Here is a 16,703-nt window from a genome sequence, read left to right as displayed (position 1 = left end):
TTTACTTTGCTAATCTCTCAACTGCTAATCTTTAAACTTCCTCTCCTGTCCTCTCCTCCCTGCTAGCATGGCCGCCCGCCCTCAGGCACCGAGCCAACAGTCCCACTGTGTCTCTGTGGGTGACGTCACATGTTGGCAAAGAGAAACAGGGGGGAGAATAATTACCTTTAGACGGCCGAAATGACGATGCAGGCTGAGTGTGTGTACGTGCGATTTGCGTCTATTCGTGCATGCAGAGTGTGTGTGTGTGTGCGTGTGTGAGTGTGTGGTATGAAGAATGAAATAAATAAATGCAGTTCTTTATTGAGACAAACGTGAAATTAAGAGCTCATGGTTCGGTTTGTGATGAAGAGGAGGCCCTGTTATAAGAACTCACTATATCCTCCACACATGATCACCCCAGCAAAGCAATCCTTTCACTGCTGTATACACATCCTACTCAGAGGAAAGCCTTTATTTGTACGATGCGCTTTGTCAACCTCTATTGAGTTGCTGCTTTACAACAGACCTGGCCCTTTGAATATTAACTGCGTGATCACTCTTGCAGAGGAGCGGGACCACCTATCTTTGGAGTCCAGTTCCCCCCCGGCACTCTGCTCCGGGGCTTTGTGCCCAACCACAGCTTGGTCTTGCTTCTCGTATGAGGAAACATTATAACAAGGAGTCATACAATTGAAGGAAAGGAGATGAGAAGGTCTGTCTCCTACATTCGATCTACGGAATTTAACTTTAACCAAACGCAACACACCTGTTTGTGCAACAGGTTGGCGAAGACAGGAAAGCTCCGGCTGCACTTTGAACACGCAACAAAAACAATGAAGCACAACGGTTCAGTCGTGTCTCCCGTCCGTCCTCTCAACCGATATCGAAGCTGCAGCTGATATCATTGCAGGAGCAAAAAAAAAAGGTTACAGCTCTTCAACAAAGAAAATGCAGGAAACTTTAAAGAGCAATCAAAGGAGGAAAATACACAGACCTGGTGTGCTGTCCTTATAGTGTGTTTTCTGAGAACCGTTTGTGGAAGCCTCTTCTTGTGTCTTTTGTTTTTACCATATGAACATATGAATGTGGGCAAGTGTACGCTCACTGATTCCTCACTTATGGAACATATTACTTACTCAGAGCACATTTGTGTTTGTGTGTGTGAGTAATAATTTGGGGGTAGGAGCTGGAGCGTATATGTGCTTTCTGTCTCTTGATGTCTGTTCTTATCCGGCTGGCAGTCTGACCAAAGCCAGAAATGCTTGTCAGGCCCGTTCTGGGTAACTGCACGTGATCTGAGTGCAGCTGGGGAACCTAAAGACATCTGAGGAAGGTGGGTTTGATTAAGAATACCTCCCCAGACTGCCTGTCCCAAAATGGGATCAGATCCAGGTGTGTGTGTGTGTGTGTGTGTGTGCATACACACCATGTATGTGTTTTATACCCCTCACAGATCCACAGTAACACTGACCTCCATGAGGAAATGACCAAGACCCTGGAGGCAAAAATAACACTAATCCCCCCCATATGGTTCTATCAATAGTTTCATGTGGACTAGCTTGCCAGGCACTTTTACACACTACCGGTATGTACCGGGGGGGGTCCATTGTATTGATTTCTTTACATCCGGATTCATTACTGCTGTGTGGAAATCCAGTTGTATTACATTTTTCATTTTTACAGAGGTCGCTGCGTAAAATCTGATCGGCGTCACCAAAACTGTGCAGGGCGCAAATATCATTCCCGCTTGAGTGTGTCAACACCTCTGATTATTTCTGTGTAAGTTAGGGGAGGACAAAGGCAATAGCCTTCACCTTTACATAACCCCTCTGCAGCTTCAAAGACAGATTAAAAAGGAACGATGACCAAGCGCTAACACTTGCTGCATGGCTGCAATCACCCCACCGCTCTACACGCAGAGCTTCTAAAGACTTGTTGCTGTGAGGGTCTTAACGTTAACTGAGATGAAAAGGCTTCAAAGAAATGTCACACTTACGATAAGATAATTTCGGTCAGGTTTCCTTTGCTGGATCAAGTAAAACTGTGATTTCTGACTGAAGGCCGGTGTAGCAGAACTGGATTTAAACGCATGCATGACTCTCCTGCCACACAATTGCAGTCTGTCTCACACTTCAGTCTTACACAAGAACACAGTTGTGCACGTTGATTCTTCTCAAGAATGGGCAGAGTGCACTGTTAAGCAGAGGGGAACTGGCTGTGAGTGAACGCATCACAGGCTGTTTTCTCTCCTTGTAGAATAACTGTCTTTCTGCAACAAGTGGGGTGGAGGATGCCAAGTTAATGTTGAACGGTTCATTAATCACTGTTACTGTGTCCGTGTTGCATGAAAGGTGGCGTGAATATGCAGATTTGTGCAGCACTGTTAGGGATCTTTAAGGACTACGAAGCAGCCGTCTCAACGGCGGAGTTTCTCTGTGTTCTGAAACGTGCACTGTACTCTGAATGGAAAGTGAAGTTTCCTGAGAGAGCTTTATTCTGGCATGGGTATAGCCGGTAACATTACCTGCTGCACAGGCACAACAATATCTGGATATTTTGGGTCAGAACCCCCTAATTACTGCCGACCCGAGAGCCGAGAGGTGAGGACAGCCACCTGTCAGCACGGCTACCTGAGCTGGACTCTGAAGCAGCCGGTGGCATCGGCCAGGAGCGCAGCAGCACCTGAGATGAAAGGGTGGGCGTTATGGTTTTACATCCAGGCATCTGGGCCATTTCACCACCTGACAGGGATTCCCTGCTCTCTTTGGCTTTCGCCTGTGAGCCGCTCTCAGTAGCAGGGAAGCGATACAGACATCATTTCCCATGTCCGACAGCCATGGGAAAAGCATATTTTTGATAGCATGATCAAGGACTTCTGCACCAGTCAAAGATCAGCCCTGCCCGCTATGACGATCAGCTCGTGACAGCAGCCTTATCTGGCCTTTCACAAAACAAAGTGGAATCGTGATTATAAGGTTGAAACATATCAGAAGTTCAGTTCCACCAAAACACCTTCAAAGTTTACTTAGAGGAGTTAATAAGTTAATACCCATGCGTACCTGGAACCCTTAAATCCGCCCATGGGAAAACTGGGAGGATACAAAAAAAAAAAAAAAAACTCAAATAGGCATGTGGGTGCGCGCTTGCGCGTCCCCGCGTGGAAGTTTCAAGTTAAGGAAGAGCGGAGCGCCGTGACTGGAGCGGCACAATTAGCCGATTTAACGGAGAATCAGCAAACAATCTCCCGGAATGGAACCGAGACATTTCGTGGTTTCCTGTAACGCTTCAGCGCTCATCGGCGCTCCGTGGGTGACCTGAGAGAAGAAGAGGAGGAGGAGGCACCGACAGGTAGGTTAAATACAAATTGATTAGGTTGTCCTGATAAAGAGAGCCGCGGAACAAATGATTTATTATCCCATACTTTAGGAATAGTTTCTACGCTTAAAGGTCCGATTTAAGGGAACAGGTTTTTAGAACATTAACTAAATGTCAGAGTGAAACGAGTTCTGAAGTTTTGTAAAAAAAAAAAAAAAAAAAATGTTCTGGTTAATTTCGCGGTTTTCTTTTTTTCTTTAATTAGATTTGCTTCTTCCACCGAGCTTGAACAAAAGTAGGCGAGTTTAAAAATGATTTTCTGCTCGTCCAAACACGGATCTCATCCAATGATGGAGGGTGATGAGGTCATCGACGGCAGTTTCTGCAGCGCGCTCCCTGCGGCGCGCCCCCCTGAGACGTTCCCATTACGCGCGCCGTTCAAGGTGTTTAAGGGCCAGCTGCAAGGCTGTGCCATGATGAAAGGGTTTCCCTCGGACTTTGAATCCTCTGACTCATTCATAATTTGCATTACTAATCCTGATGGATCGTGCTCATGCGACCCGGTTTCAGATGTTCACCTTCTGTGCATCATTGCCAGTGGTGTCTCCATTTATTCTAATTAGAAAGGAGAGGATGATGGAGGTGTGTGTGTGTGTGTTTGTGCGTGTGTGAACAGGATGGGACAAGCTGTTCAAACACCCCCCAGAGAGGGGCAGTTCACGACTACTTTCCTTGAAACGTGCTGAACTTCCACAGAAAGTTGAACCCGGGGTTGTATTTTTAGATCCAGCTACTTGTTGCACCAATCGATGCACGGGGCCACGCTAATGAAAGGGCTAGTGGGGCCCGGGTGTCAGGCCCAATCGGATGAGGTCATCGGCTGACTCAGTTGTTGTTGCTCTAAGTTGGAAGATTCCCGCATTCTTTCATGCTCAATAATGTTTGATGGTCATTTGTTTTCCCCAGAATGCAGTTATTGATCGACCTTTGAACTACAGATTGCTTGAAACCGGAAAATATGTCACTGATGGACTGAGCAGAGACCCCCCCCCCCCCCCCTTTTAAAACCAGACACCCTCCATGCTCATCAACTTGACTGTGGCCGTCAAGGAATCCCATTACCTTCATGGAACTCTACCCGGCCTTCCCACTGATGACACTGTGGATGTGACGGCCATGGATTCGCATTTGGTGCTGGTCGCCCCGCTGCCACCTCCCCTTCCTCCACCTCCTCCCCCCCCTCCTCCTCCTCCTCCGCCTCCACCTCCTCCTACATCCTTCTCATCCTCTTCGTCATTTAGCCGGACGGATAATGCCCGTCGGAGCCGGCTGAGGAAGCTGAACTGGGAGCGCATCCCGAAAGAGAAGGTGGAAGGAAGGAAGAATGTGTGGAGCGGGGCGGTCCCAGGTGAGGATGAGTTCCCCATAGACCTTCATTCCCTGGATGAGCTGTTCGGGCAGAAGGACAGTCAGCCTCAGGACAGGACCAACACCTTGAGAGGCAGGTCGGCTCTGCGACGCTCCGGATCCCCGCAGAACAACGTGGAAGAGGTCAGATCCACGTGATCACCGAGGAGCGTGGCATTTTAAAGCCATAAAGGGATTTACATTGCTTTCACTTTCTTTACCCCTAAAATAGATTTATCTATTTATAGATCTCACTATTGGACTCCAAACGCAGTATGAACATTGGAATCTTTCTACGCCAGTTCAAAACGTAAGTTTCTTTATTCACCACTTAAACATTGATGAATCGGTTACTAGAGCTATTTGAGGATTGAGGACGATTGTCTATGTGTGACCCTGCGATGAACTGGCGACGCATTCGGGGTGTACCCCGCCTCTCGCCCGGTGACCGCCAGGATAGGCTCCAGCAACTCCCGTGACCCACAAAGCGGGAGAGTGGAGGAAGATGGATGGATGGACGGAATATCTTTTGGTTTGAGCCCATGATGGAACAAAACAAGGACATCACACCGATATTTGAGAACCTGACATTTCCTAAACTCAGTAAATTGATCGGTCAAGATCGTGATCGGCAATACAGTTGATGATGAATATGGTGGCAAGCTGTCCTGAGCTTCTGCTACAATTTAATAGCATCAGCAGCTCCTAACGCGTTTGGCTATTGAACGGCACCATCAGTCAAACGGTGGCTTTAAAAGCAGGAAACGGAATGTGTATATTCTGCCCTGGGGAACGGACTGTGGGGTGTGAGGCCACACATCGGTCGTAACGGGGGGGGGCTTATCTGGAGTCATGGAGGGGGCAGGAGGATGTAGCTTGGGGACAGGTGCAGCGAGTGGTCGGGCCGGGGCTTTGAAGGTTGCTGGTGGGTTAGTGAATAGCCCCTAGAGTCAGAGTTGACACCTGCTGATTGCCTTTAAGGGTTGAATGATGAAGCTACCCCCGACTGAAAGAGAACCCCACAGGGTGCCTTGTCATTCGCCCCTCCCTGAAAGCCTGTTGGCATGTTTTCCAGGTTCCATCAAAGCTTTTGTAATGAATGCAGTTGGAGAAAACAGACTTTGCATCGGCTTTGTGTCTACGCAACAATTGCATTTAGAACTGCTACAGCAACAATATGCGATTGAAATGCCGAATTTCTAATATGTCATCTTGACTTGTGCTAGAAATGTTCAGAGGCTTAATTGTGTGCCTCGCGACTGAGGCGCAGCCGTTAACTATATTTGTCAAGACTTGCAGGGAAAGGCTTTTATATAAATGCCTCTTGAGTACACGAACAGTTGTCTTGTTGGGCAATTATTGGGCCGCTCTTCTGGAAACATAAACAGAGCCACTGTTGAAATATGGGTGTAGTCTGAACCAAACATAGTGTTATATTGTCAGACAGCAGTCTGTGATTCGTCCGCGATGGCGGTTCGTTTTTTTTATGTGATCGTTCCCTTTGTGTCGCAGAGTTTTTGGACATGGACGTAACTTGTTGACTCATGGATGAGTAAGGCTTGGGAGTAAAAGCCTCACGGTAGCACGCACAATGAGAGCGTTTAGGACCATGGAAAAACTGATGGAATAGAGGGCAAACAGTGCAGTTTCTCCTCTCTTTCACCTTGACCCCCCCCCCCCTCCAACGCCTTCTCCCAGCACGTCTGCCTCATATTTGCTCAGTGGATACGCCACTCTGTCGCCAGCGTGGCGTCAATCAACCCTCGCTCTGCACCACTTTCACTGATTAGAGCGGGATAAACCAAGAGCTGATAGCGCTGCTTAACTTCAGCATTCTCTGGGGGAGGGGGTGCAGAATTTTAATGGTGATGTCATCCCAAAAATCTTCATTTTTTTTTTTTTGCAGGCCTGCTAAGGAGATTGTTGAGGATATCAAACAGGGTGTCGGGGACCGATACGGAGCGGAGAAGCTCTCAGAGCTGTGCAAACTGCTGCCTGACAGTGAGGAGGTAAAGTCGAGAGGCTCGCCATTCCACTCCGGCATACGATGTGGTCTTGTTTCTAGAGATGAGCCACGCGCTAAGATATTGGCAGAGGCCGTTCACAGCGGGTCACTTTTAGTGTTCTAGATTTCTTTTTCCAACCAAGCTGCGTTCCATGTCTTACTTTGCATCTGGCCTCCTTCAGGAGGCTCGTCTGAGGAGGTTTGGTGGCGAGAGGAGCTGGCTGGGAGAACCTGATCTTTTCATCCTGCTGTTGGTAGAAGTCCCCAGGTAGGCCCTTCACCCTAACTTGTGAAATGTGTATGAAATGTCTTTCCAACAAATAGCTTTTAGGCTCAAAAATGTATTTTTGTTTTGTTTATTTGTATCTGCCACGTGTTTGTTTAACCAATGATTGATCACAAATTCTTTTTCTCCTCTGCCATCATTCCACCGTGTCTATTTGTCCCTTCCATCCTACTAGTTTTCGGCTTCGTCTTGACGCCATGATCCTGCAGCAGGAGTTTGACCCAGCTCTGACCTCTCTGTGTGTGGCGGCCAGATGTCTGAGGGAGGCGGCCAGAGGTGATGCTAACAGCAGGGAGTCTTTTACTCCACCACTGTAAAGATGGAGGTCTATATTAGTCCTTCAAATGTTCCCATTTAGTGTTAGCTGAAAGTATTTTCACCATGAATTAAAATGCAAAGGGGAAGCATCCAGGCTGATTTACAACTTTGATTTCAAAAAAGCATTTGATGCTTTATTCTAAATAAAATATTTTGATAGAACTTTTGTGATCGTTTACTATTCTTAATTTTGCTAGAGTTTATTTGAAACGATCTAAAGACGATGTGTGTAACAGTTTGCTTCACTGGAACAGCATGATTTTGAATCTCTGTCTTTTACTGTTAGAACTGCTGAGCTGTCCCGAATTGCACTCGATCCTTCGTTTGGTGCTGAAAGCAGGGAACTATATGAATGCTGTGAGTCTTTTATTTTTGTTTCCTTCCTTTTATGCACTCCCACAAAGCCGAATCTGTCTTTTTGTGTGTCTATTATGCACCTGTCACGATGGAGTCGAGGCTTGGTGCTCAGACGTCACCGATTTTTGCACCTGGGTTTTGTTTTGTTTTCTCATGCTGGGTTTGTATGAGTTATTCTTTTTCTCTGCCTTTGCAGGGAGGATATGCAGGGAATGCTGCTGGTTTCCGGATTTCATCGCTCCTTAAACTGGCTGACACCAAAGCCAACAAACCAGGCATGAATCTGCTGCATTTTGTCGCTATGGTAAGACCTGAAATGTAAGCATACAAACAAACGAGCATCCTGTGATATCCAATAGATATTGAGAATAGAATTTGTTTATTCAAAGGAGGTGATATTTAGAATCTGTTTTGGTAATACGTGGCAGCCACATCCTTTTTATTCCTCCACACTCAAGTTTATAGCTTGTCTGTCCATCCCATTCTTAGGAACACCTTGAAGGACTTTTCTTTTCACTTGAAAGCAAGGATTAACTGGTTAGATCTTGATGGACAAAGGTGAAAATGACTCCAACCTCATAAAACACATTTTTAGCCATATTCGAGATTCATGATATGAAAATTTGGTGATGGATTTTCACGAGACTTGGTGGCAGGAAAGGCTCCAAACTAGAATTGACCCAAATAAATTCAGGTAAAATTGGGGGTTGTTATCCATGAATGTTTGCAATTTGGGGAGCTCCAAATAAACATCTGATTTAAACAGCTGGTTGAAAATATTTTTTATGGGAAAAAAAGTGTTGATTTTTAAATCAATCAAGTCGAAAAACATGATTGTTTGACTGCAATGATTTTGAGGTTCTGTCAAGACAACTAAACATTACTTTGATATTCTCTGGATTAGATCAGTAAATTACATGCTTTAGAACAATCTGTACAGAAAATTAATCTAAGTCCACAAAGTGTTTTGAGGACACCCAAGCAGACTGCTCCACAAAGCATGGCATCTTGTCAACATTTGCGAATAGTGTGTTGCTTCTTTTTACACAATAGCTGGGATAATCATTTGCTTGTCTCGGCAGGAAGCTGTTAAAAAGGACCAGGGTTTGCTCTCATTTCCCGGCCAACTAGGCCATGTTGGCTCCGCCTCCAGGTCAGTTTCTTCTCAAAACGCAGAGACCCATCAGATCTGACTGTCTGAGGAGATACGCAGGTCCTGTCTGAGTTAGTACAACATTGACACTCCAAGACAATAATCACGCTCTGCTGGAGAGTTTCTCTGCAAAAATACCAAACAACTGTAAACTTTAAAGAGAACAAATGCACTGCAATATTTTTGGGGGATTTTATAAATTGACAGAACTCAAGTCAGACTAAACTTAAAGAAATAAAGTTCCTGTAAATGGTCATAATTGTTCATTTACTGTCATAACCCTAACCTTTATTACCTTTTTTTCCCCCATCTGTAGCTTTGATTGTGAGACTTTCCTCTAGATGTGTTACACAGCTGCTATTATACCTGTGCATTTTATATCTGTTTCTTCTACGCAGGTTTTGTGAGGAGTCTGTGCTTGAAGACCTGTCCAAGTTAAAAAGCAGAGTGGTGGCACTCAAAGCAAACATCCAAACTGAGGCAGAGATTCAGCAGCAAACGCATGTATTCCTCGAGGTATAACAAATAGTCTCTGGTTGAATACATTTTATTTAATATTTTAGTTTTAGGTCAATTTAATGAAATGCGCAAGAATTCCAATGCGGGAAACTAGTTTTAAGAGATGACTTAAAACACAACTGTTTTTCGTGCAGGTGGCTGATGAGCATCTGAAAGAAGCAGAAGATGAGGTGGAGGGCATGAGGATGTCGAGTCAGGCTATGGTGGAGTTCTTTTGTGAAGATGGCGGCACCTTCAAACTAGAAGAGGCTTGCGGGTTCTTCCACTTGTTTTGCCATCGCTTTCAAAAAGCTGTCCAGGTATCAGAAGAATCTGTGAATAAAGCCATTTTTTATCACGAGAAGTCAGAGGTAAAGCTTTAAGTTTACACTTTCCGTCCATCTCCCTGCAGGAGAACTCAGAGCGGGAGCTGAAGGAGCAGAAACGATTGGAGCGTCAACGTCAGATGGGTGAAAAGCGTCGTTCTCTGGCGGTGTGTACGGGGCTGGACCCGGGTCTCGGCCTGGGCAGGGAGCCACACGGCAAGGCCGATGAAGATGAGCTGGAGAAACTCCTGGAGAAGAACTTGAGCTATACATGGAGTCGACGTAGCCTGAGGAGCGCTGACTCCCGCAGACTTCCCCGTCACATTGATGACCATCTCCTTATCCGATCCACGGGGAAGAATTTCCCCGAACTGGGCAGCAGCCCAACAATGACCAGCTATCACACTAATGGTTCATCCGACCATGACACCAACGTCGTGCTTTGTGGCTCCCCAGAAACCGATGGCACTTGTTCTCCTATCGAGCAAGAATGTGTCGTGGGTAGAGGCGGTCTGTGTCAGCAGAGTCAAGCCACTAACCAGAGCATAGAAGCGGTTGAGAACTCCCACGTTGCTACAATGAATCACTCTCAGCACGGACACGGTTTCTCAGTTAGGAAACATGGACCTGAGAGTATCGCTTACTTGGCGCAGGGCCAGCCGAACAAGGCGACAGGATTTGAAAAGGAAGCCGAGACTTCACATGACCATGTGGTTTCAATGGCCGCTCATTTTTTACCCAGTTCCCGTACAAACTCTGCTGTTACACCTACCGAGACCGCTGCCCTTCCTGCTAAAAGCCAGACATCGCCTCACAGACATGGGGTTGGCCTGCCAGTGACTGACAATCCTCACGCTGTTCAAAATAAATCTAGTGGCTCTTGTTTTGATGAATCAGAACCCAAGTCTCTTCCCGTTAGTGGAATACAGCTTCACGGTGACACCGACTGCGGCTCGATGCACCAGAGACCTGAGAAACTACCTTTTGTAAATACTTCAGAGGAGGTCCCTTCACAGCTACTGGCAAGAACGACATCCATCACAGCAAGCACTGTGATGCCTGACGCGGGTTTAAGAAAGCTCTCGGTCAGTGAGGTGACCTCCAGACCTGTGGAGGAGAACTGTATGCCCTCAAATCTAATGGAGTTCAATAAAGAGCTAGAGAAGTACCCTGATTTGCCAACTCCTGAGAGGGAAGTGGCAAAGTCATATTCCTGTGTGGGCGGGACACTGGAGTGCCACACTCTGGTGAGAGGTTTACGATCCTATGATGCTTTGTCTCCCCCGACGTCCCCACTTCCGCGACCTGAACCAAGCCCGTGTTCTAAATGGAGGAAAGAAAGGGAGGCTGACTATCAAGGGGGAACAACTCGAGCGTCTATTTCCTCAAAGGAGGAGGCTCGTTCCGTGAAGATCCCTGTGCGTAGCGGAATAGGGGCGAAAAGGGGACACGCGTCACGTGTGGGACCTTCCCCGGGGATTCCCACGGTGCGCTCCAAAACTGAGGCTTTGAATGGAGGCCCAACTCCAGCGAGCCAACCCACTCGTAGCATGTCCATGCGTTCCTCTCCTGTTACGCGGCCTGTCACTGGTCAGACAGAGGTGAAGCGCACTAATAGCGCAAAAGCGAGGACTGAGCCACAAACTCCAGTGAAGCCAACGTTGACTAGCAGGACAGTTAGATCATCGCCGGAGAAGGTCTCAAGCAGCAACCAGCAAGTCTTTATTAGAGGGACTCCTTTCCGTGTGTCAAAAAGACTTGCCCCTAACTCTGAGTTTCAAGTCGCCTCCAAGTCTGGAACCGACCGTAGCCCGTCTTCAGCCACAGCCAAGAGCATTCGCACAGCTGTAATATCTGCTGCCCGAAATAAAGCTTTCAAGGCCGCAGGCACCGGACCCTCTCCTGTCAGCTCTAGAATCCCCACAGCTTCCCAGACACCTGGTCCCAAAATGCCTCGAGCTACTGCAGCTCAACCGCTGTGGAGGTGATGTAAGCGGTTAAGTGTTTGTATTGTGGAGGTTTTCTCACGTCGTGTCTTTACTGTTTGCATTCTACACTCACACACCTGAAAAGAAATCTCTAAGACTGGGGAGGAAAATAACGAGTACTTTTTACCAGGTTGTAAATAGAGATCCGTAAGGGCCTCATCTTTGGTCGATGAACGACTTGTGTCTTCAAGGACAGCCCGTCCGATCCTCTGGCTCAGGGCGGGTGAAATCTTTTTTGGGGTCAACCACTTGACTTTTTTTGACCATAACCTTTTGGGTTTCATAAGAAATGTTAAAAAACAATGACGTTCAGCCTTAGTAGTGATGGCTTGTTGCGCGAAGCCTTGTTTGTGCAGCTCAACAATCCTGCCACGTTCAAAGAGGGAGAGCCTTTTTCCTTTGCTGTCAGGAGGTTATATGACACTGTGAATGCTCGATAGAAAATGGCACGAAAGCCGGATCTTTGCACAGTCTTTATGGTCTACATCTCTTGGATCCGCCTGTTTGAGTTAATAAATTACCTACTTCATTTTTTTAAATCTCTTGGTCCTGGTTGTGATCCACCACTGCAGGAATACAAGTACTTGTAATTTTTCCCTCGGCCTTAGAGAGCTACACTAGGAGCATTTGGGGCAATTTCTCTTATATGCTTCCTTGAATTGCTGAGCAGTAGATCCTCCAAATCCTACCTCCTCTTCCACTCGCTTGTGTCCTTTGCAGGCAATAGGACGCCACGAAAAGACTTTTAAGACATTTTCTCATGTAAACAACCTCGTAACATACTTGTACCACCAAACACCAAGAGTCTTTACAAGTATTTTTTTTTTGTATAAATTTAGTTTCTGTTTAGCATGTAATTTGTTTTGAAAAAAGGTAATTGTCCAAATGTTTTCAACGCTGTGACCCAGCTGCTAAGTGGATTTTTTGTGCTCTTACACTTGGCTGTCTTTAGTTTCTGTTTGGTACAATGATGAACTGTTCATCGACTTGTTGAAAGGCCTCATTGTTCTGATGCACGTCATAAACTGAGGAGGTGACGAGATGATTATTGAAATGTATTTCATTTGTATTTTATGTCAAAAGATTGTATAACTTTATTGAATAGCATTGGTTGTTGTTCACTGTATGTTTAATAAATAAAAGATGAATAAAATGGATACATGAATATTCATTGTGGCTTTTTTTAAAAATTGGAAGCTTTATTGTGATACAAGAACAAACATTTTTTTGGTTTGGCAGCATCTGTTCTGAGAATGTATTTTTTTTTATTACCACTGCATTGTTGATATATATATATATATATATATATATATATACATCAAAACATTTGATGTGAATAGTGTGTATACTGTATATATATATATACATTCAAGCACTTTCTTAATTTCACATCCTTTCCTCATGGCCTGCCACTCTTGCATCCTTCTGTCTTCTCATCACCGTCATTTTTCTCCCTCCATTTAATTTTAACTTTGTTCGATTGCATCGCTTGGCTCAGTCACCCCCCCCAATCTACGCAAATGGCTGTTGTCATGGAAATGCTACAGACATCCTGGGGAATCTCCTGGCAGAATAATGGGGTGCAGGGGTTGTGACGGGGGGTGTAGGGTCTCGGTGGGAATTCTTTTTTATTATAGGCTGCAGTGACGCCAGAGCCTCTTGGGGAAGGCAATAAACTGGTGCCTCTTTGTGTTTTTGAGGGTCTGGTTGTTGGTCAGCATTGACCCCTTGCCCTGTCTCAGTGTACACAGGTGACATTATAAATGTATCCAGGGGCTCAGCAAAGAGTTAAATGCTAAATGGACTGCACTTAAATTGCACTTTTTACACCTTCGCGGTGGGCAAGGCGCTTTACATTAAGCTTCACATTCACTCATTCCAAAAAACACATTCACACTCCAGTGGGGGTGACTGCTGCCATGCAAGGCAGAATGAATGAATGAATGCACTTTTAGCTTTAGTCTGTTATCTTATATGGTTTAAATACCTTTTTTGTAATTTTTTTTTACATTTTAAATATAATAGAGTGTACTGTCACTTTTACTGTGACTAAATGAAAACTTTAAATACTTAAAACACATTTTATTTGTAATAATTGTTCTCTTATCTCGTTTATTCGGATCATTGTCTCACAGGCAGTCTGTGTGTTAGATTTAGTAGCAAAAGCAGTGCGGTTTAACGCCGCCATCTAGTGTCGGCGCAACGACCATCAGAAATGAAAACTACAAGTACCGATTTGCATCGTTTCCGTATTTCCTTTTTTACGTCATGGACAGCACCCCGGATGCGGGTGTGATTGACTACACTTAGGCAAAAAGAGATCCAGAGCCGAGTGGCGGTAAGTCACAGAATCCGACAGTATTACCCGCTGAGCTAAAGTGTTGTCTCCGAGAGACGTGCCGAAGCGCTGGAGGATATTTATCCTCACCTTTAGGATGTTATCGGGCCTTGAACGTAACTTTTCGACAAGCGGCTCGCCAATAAACTTAAAGCTTGTTTGCTAACTAGCTAGCTTGTTAGCCACCAAATGTGCTAGTTCCTTAGCTTAATGCTAGCCACAAGGGGAACGCCTAGTATCACAAGTGGACAGCGGCGAATAATTAACGCCAACCATTTATTTCACTTTCGATTGCGTCGTTATCGCTTGTTTAAATAAAAGCCCGTTAAGGCCGACTGTAGTTGTTAACCGGTTGACGCCAAAAAATAAATAAATATATGATTACGTTAATTGTGTCTGTGTGTGTGCGCTAACGCTGGCGGTGTTTAGCTCGTATGCTAATTGGGTCAAGTCTAGTATTACTCCTAAAAACTGGTCTTCCCGAAATGACCGGCTTGCAGCTCGCCTTGCGTATTTTATATTTTAGCTTCGACCGTCGCGATTAGAAGCTCGGATGGGTCTCGGAGCTTGATGCGTTTGTTTCTGTCGTCAGGTGCTGCAGCCCCATCGGTCGTTGGCAGGATGCAGACCATAAAGTGTGTGGTCGTAGGCGACGGGGCGGTGGGTAAAACGTGCCTCCTCATCTCCTACACTACCAATGCCTTCCCCGAGGAGTACATTCCCACCGTGTTCGACAACTACAGCGCTCAGATGAGCGTCGACGGCCGCACCGTCAACCTCAACTTGTGGGACACGGCGGGCCAGGAGGAGTACGACCGCCTGCGCACGCTCTCCTACCCCCAGACCAACGTCTTCATCATCTGCTTTTCCATCGGCAGCCCCTCCTCCCACGCCAACGTCAGACACAAGTGGCATCCCGAAGTCTCTCACCACTGCCCCAGCGTGCCCATCCTTCTGGTGGGAACCAAGAGGGACCTGAGGGGTGACGGCGAAACGGTGAAGAAGCTGAAGGAGCAGGGCCTCGCCCCGACCACCCAGCAGCAGGGCAATCACCTGTCCAAGCAGATCGGGGCGGTGAAATACATGGAGTGTTCCGCCCTGCTGCAGGACGGAGTCAGCGAGGTGTTCGCCGAGGCCGTGAGGGCGGTGTTGTATCCGGTAACGAAAAAGAACGCCAAAAGGTGCGTGCTGTTGTAATGGATGCCTCCGGGCTTGGACTACGGAGGGGGATGACGGTGATCCACGGAGGCGAAGGAAGAATGAGGAACGGAGGTCATCAACTGGCTGCCCCCGCTCCATCTCCAGCGCTGTGGGGCTGTGTTTTGACCTTTGCTTCTCCTCCCGAGTCATTCTGCCGGTTTCACTCCATTGCCATCATCACCAAAGTGACTATGCTAAAATGGGGGGGCAACCCGCGGTTCCTCCCGTGTTTCTTAACATTTAGCTTTTGATATTTTTGCCTTTTCCCGATTGTACACCTGTTCCTGATTCGTAGCGTCTACGCTTTGTCTTATAAAAACGCATATCATCGTGGTTGTCACAAAATCTAGAAACATCCCGACCAAGCGTCGCCGTTTGACTGGAGAGAAGAGATCTTCCTTAATTCAGGTGCAGAAATAATGACTACCTCACTCTCACCAAGGTTGCATCTCACGAGTCTCTAGCAGTGTCGCCGCGGCGATGCTCTGACCCGCGTCTGTAGATTAACGGCCACGTTTTAATCTCCGGCAGCTTAAATCCTGCGAGGTGTGCCGACGTCCCGGGCCGATCCCACCAGCCTTCCCAATGTGCGCGGAGCGGAGGCTGCTCTCCGGCGCGTTGGAGCCTTCTAGCAGGCTTCGGCCTCTGCACCGCTCCGTCACTGCCGCGCATGGAGGAACCAGTGAGCCTTTGAAGATAAGCCGGGCCCCATTAAAAGCATGCCAACCATTTCACCTCCTTTAGTAATAGTGGAGCAGGTGTCAGAATGAACCCACACTGGTACAGGATTGTTTGAACTGACGTTTCTGAGTCTTGTTCTCTACGAGCTAACCCTTGAGGCTCACGCCGTGTGACATTAAAACAAGCCTAAGAATGACTTTGACAGGAACGCGGTCTGAGAGACTGTTTGCGACTAATGATGTTGAATTTACTTTTGTAAATGAGTTTTTCCTAAAAAAAAAATATATTTTTCATCGACAAGTATGGTTATGGCCAAAGTTGAATATATTTTTTGTAATAGCTAATGTATATTCCATCGATATGATGTTTTTAATAGTTAATACTTGGATTTGATAAACCAGAGCACCAATAACGTACCCTTTTTATTGCATTGTTGCCTCACATGTAAGAACAGCAGGCTATGACTATTGCAAATTGATTAAGCATAGCGTGCGATACCAGCATATGTTTAAACTGTATACTTATTTTCTATATTCTCTTGGTTAGTGGAACGGCATTTTGTTTTGGAGGGAGCGTTGTGCTGCCGAGTTATTTTTTCCAAGTTGTGCGTGTTTATCGGCTGTATGGAAGGAGTATTTTATTTGGTCGGGGTGCCTTATCTAAACCAAAGACCAGAGCAGTGCTCCTTCGTCAAACCCAAAGGTCCTTATAGAGATGCAAGTGCCTCGGGCCTTTTTACACGCAGGTCCAACAAACTCTGGGTTTCTTTTGTTTTTTTACTTTTCGAAGCTTTCTGTTTTCTGTCGGTTCCTGCCACTAAAGACTCATCTTGCAGCCCTCTTTGTATGA

The 16,703-nt window shown here is 46.3% G+C and overlaps 2 protein-coding genes across 2 annotated transcripts; both read left to right on the top strand.

Annotated features, from left to right (window-relative positions):
* Positions 1 to 4,377: 4,377 nt before the first annotated feature.
* On the top strand, positions 4,378 to 11,635 carry fhdc2 (FH2 domain containing 2). Its single transcript, XM_068740861.1, has 11 exons — positions 4,378 to 4,848; positions 4,953 to 5,014; positions 6,611 to 6,713; positions 6,892 to 6,977; positions 7,171 to 7,271; positions 7,600 to 7,670; positions 7,867 to 7,974; positions 8,753 to 8,823; positions 9,222 to 9,339; positions 9,477 to 9,641; positions 9,734 to 11,635. Exons 1-11 carry the CDS (start codon positions 4,378 to 4,380, stop codon positions 11,633 to 11,635), a joined length of 3,258 nt encoding a protein of 1,085 aa, XP_068596962.1.
* A 2,310-nt stretch (positions 11,636 to 13,945) lies between these two features.
* On the top strand, positions 13,946 to 15,170 carry rhogd (ras homolog gene family, member Gd). The gene is made up of 2 exons (XM_068740478.1): positions 13,946 to 13,973; positions 14,566 to 15,170. The coding sequence occupies exon 2, from the start codon at positions 14,595 to 14,597 to the stop codon at positions 15,168 to 15,170; it is 576 nt and encodes a 191-aa protein (XP_068596579.1). The 5' UTR covers positions 13,946 to 13,973; positions 14,566 to 14,594.
* The last annotated feature ends 1,533 nt before the right edge of the window (positions 15,171 to 16,703 follow it).

Source organism: Brachionichthys hirsutus, chromosome 6, assembly GCF_040956055.1.
Source record: "Brachionichthys hirsutus isolate HB-005 chromosome 6, CSIRO-AGI_Bhir_v1, whole genome shotgun sequence".
In the NCBI taxonomy this organism is placed as follows: domain Eukaryota; kingdom Metazoa; phylum Chordata; class Actinopteri; order Lophiiformes; family Brachionichthyidae; genus Brachionichthys; species Brachionichthys hirsutus.
Note: the sequence above shows the minus strand (reverse complement) of the source record. Positions and strands in the feature narration are given on the sequence as shown.

Coding starts and splice junctions, on each gene's coding strand:
- fhdc2 (XM_068740861.1), top strand. CDS start 4,378: ATGCTCATCAACTTGACTGTGGCCGTCAAGGAATCCCATTACCTTCAT. Junction 7,975..8,752: donor TGCTGCATTTTGTCGCTATG/GTAAGACCTGAA, acceptor TTGTCTCGGCAG/GAAGCTGTTAAAAAGGACCA. Junction 8,824..9,221: donor CATGTTGGCTCCGCCTCCAG/GTCAGTTTCTTC, acceptor TCTTCTACGCAG/GTTTTGTGAGGAGTCTGTGC.
- rhogd (XM_068740478.1), top strand. CDS start 14,595: ATGCAGACCATAAAGTGTGTGGTCGTAGGCGACGGGGCGGTGGGTAAA.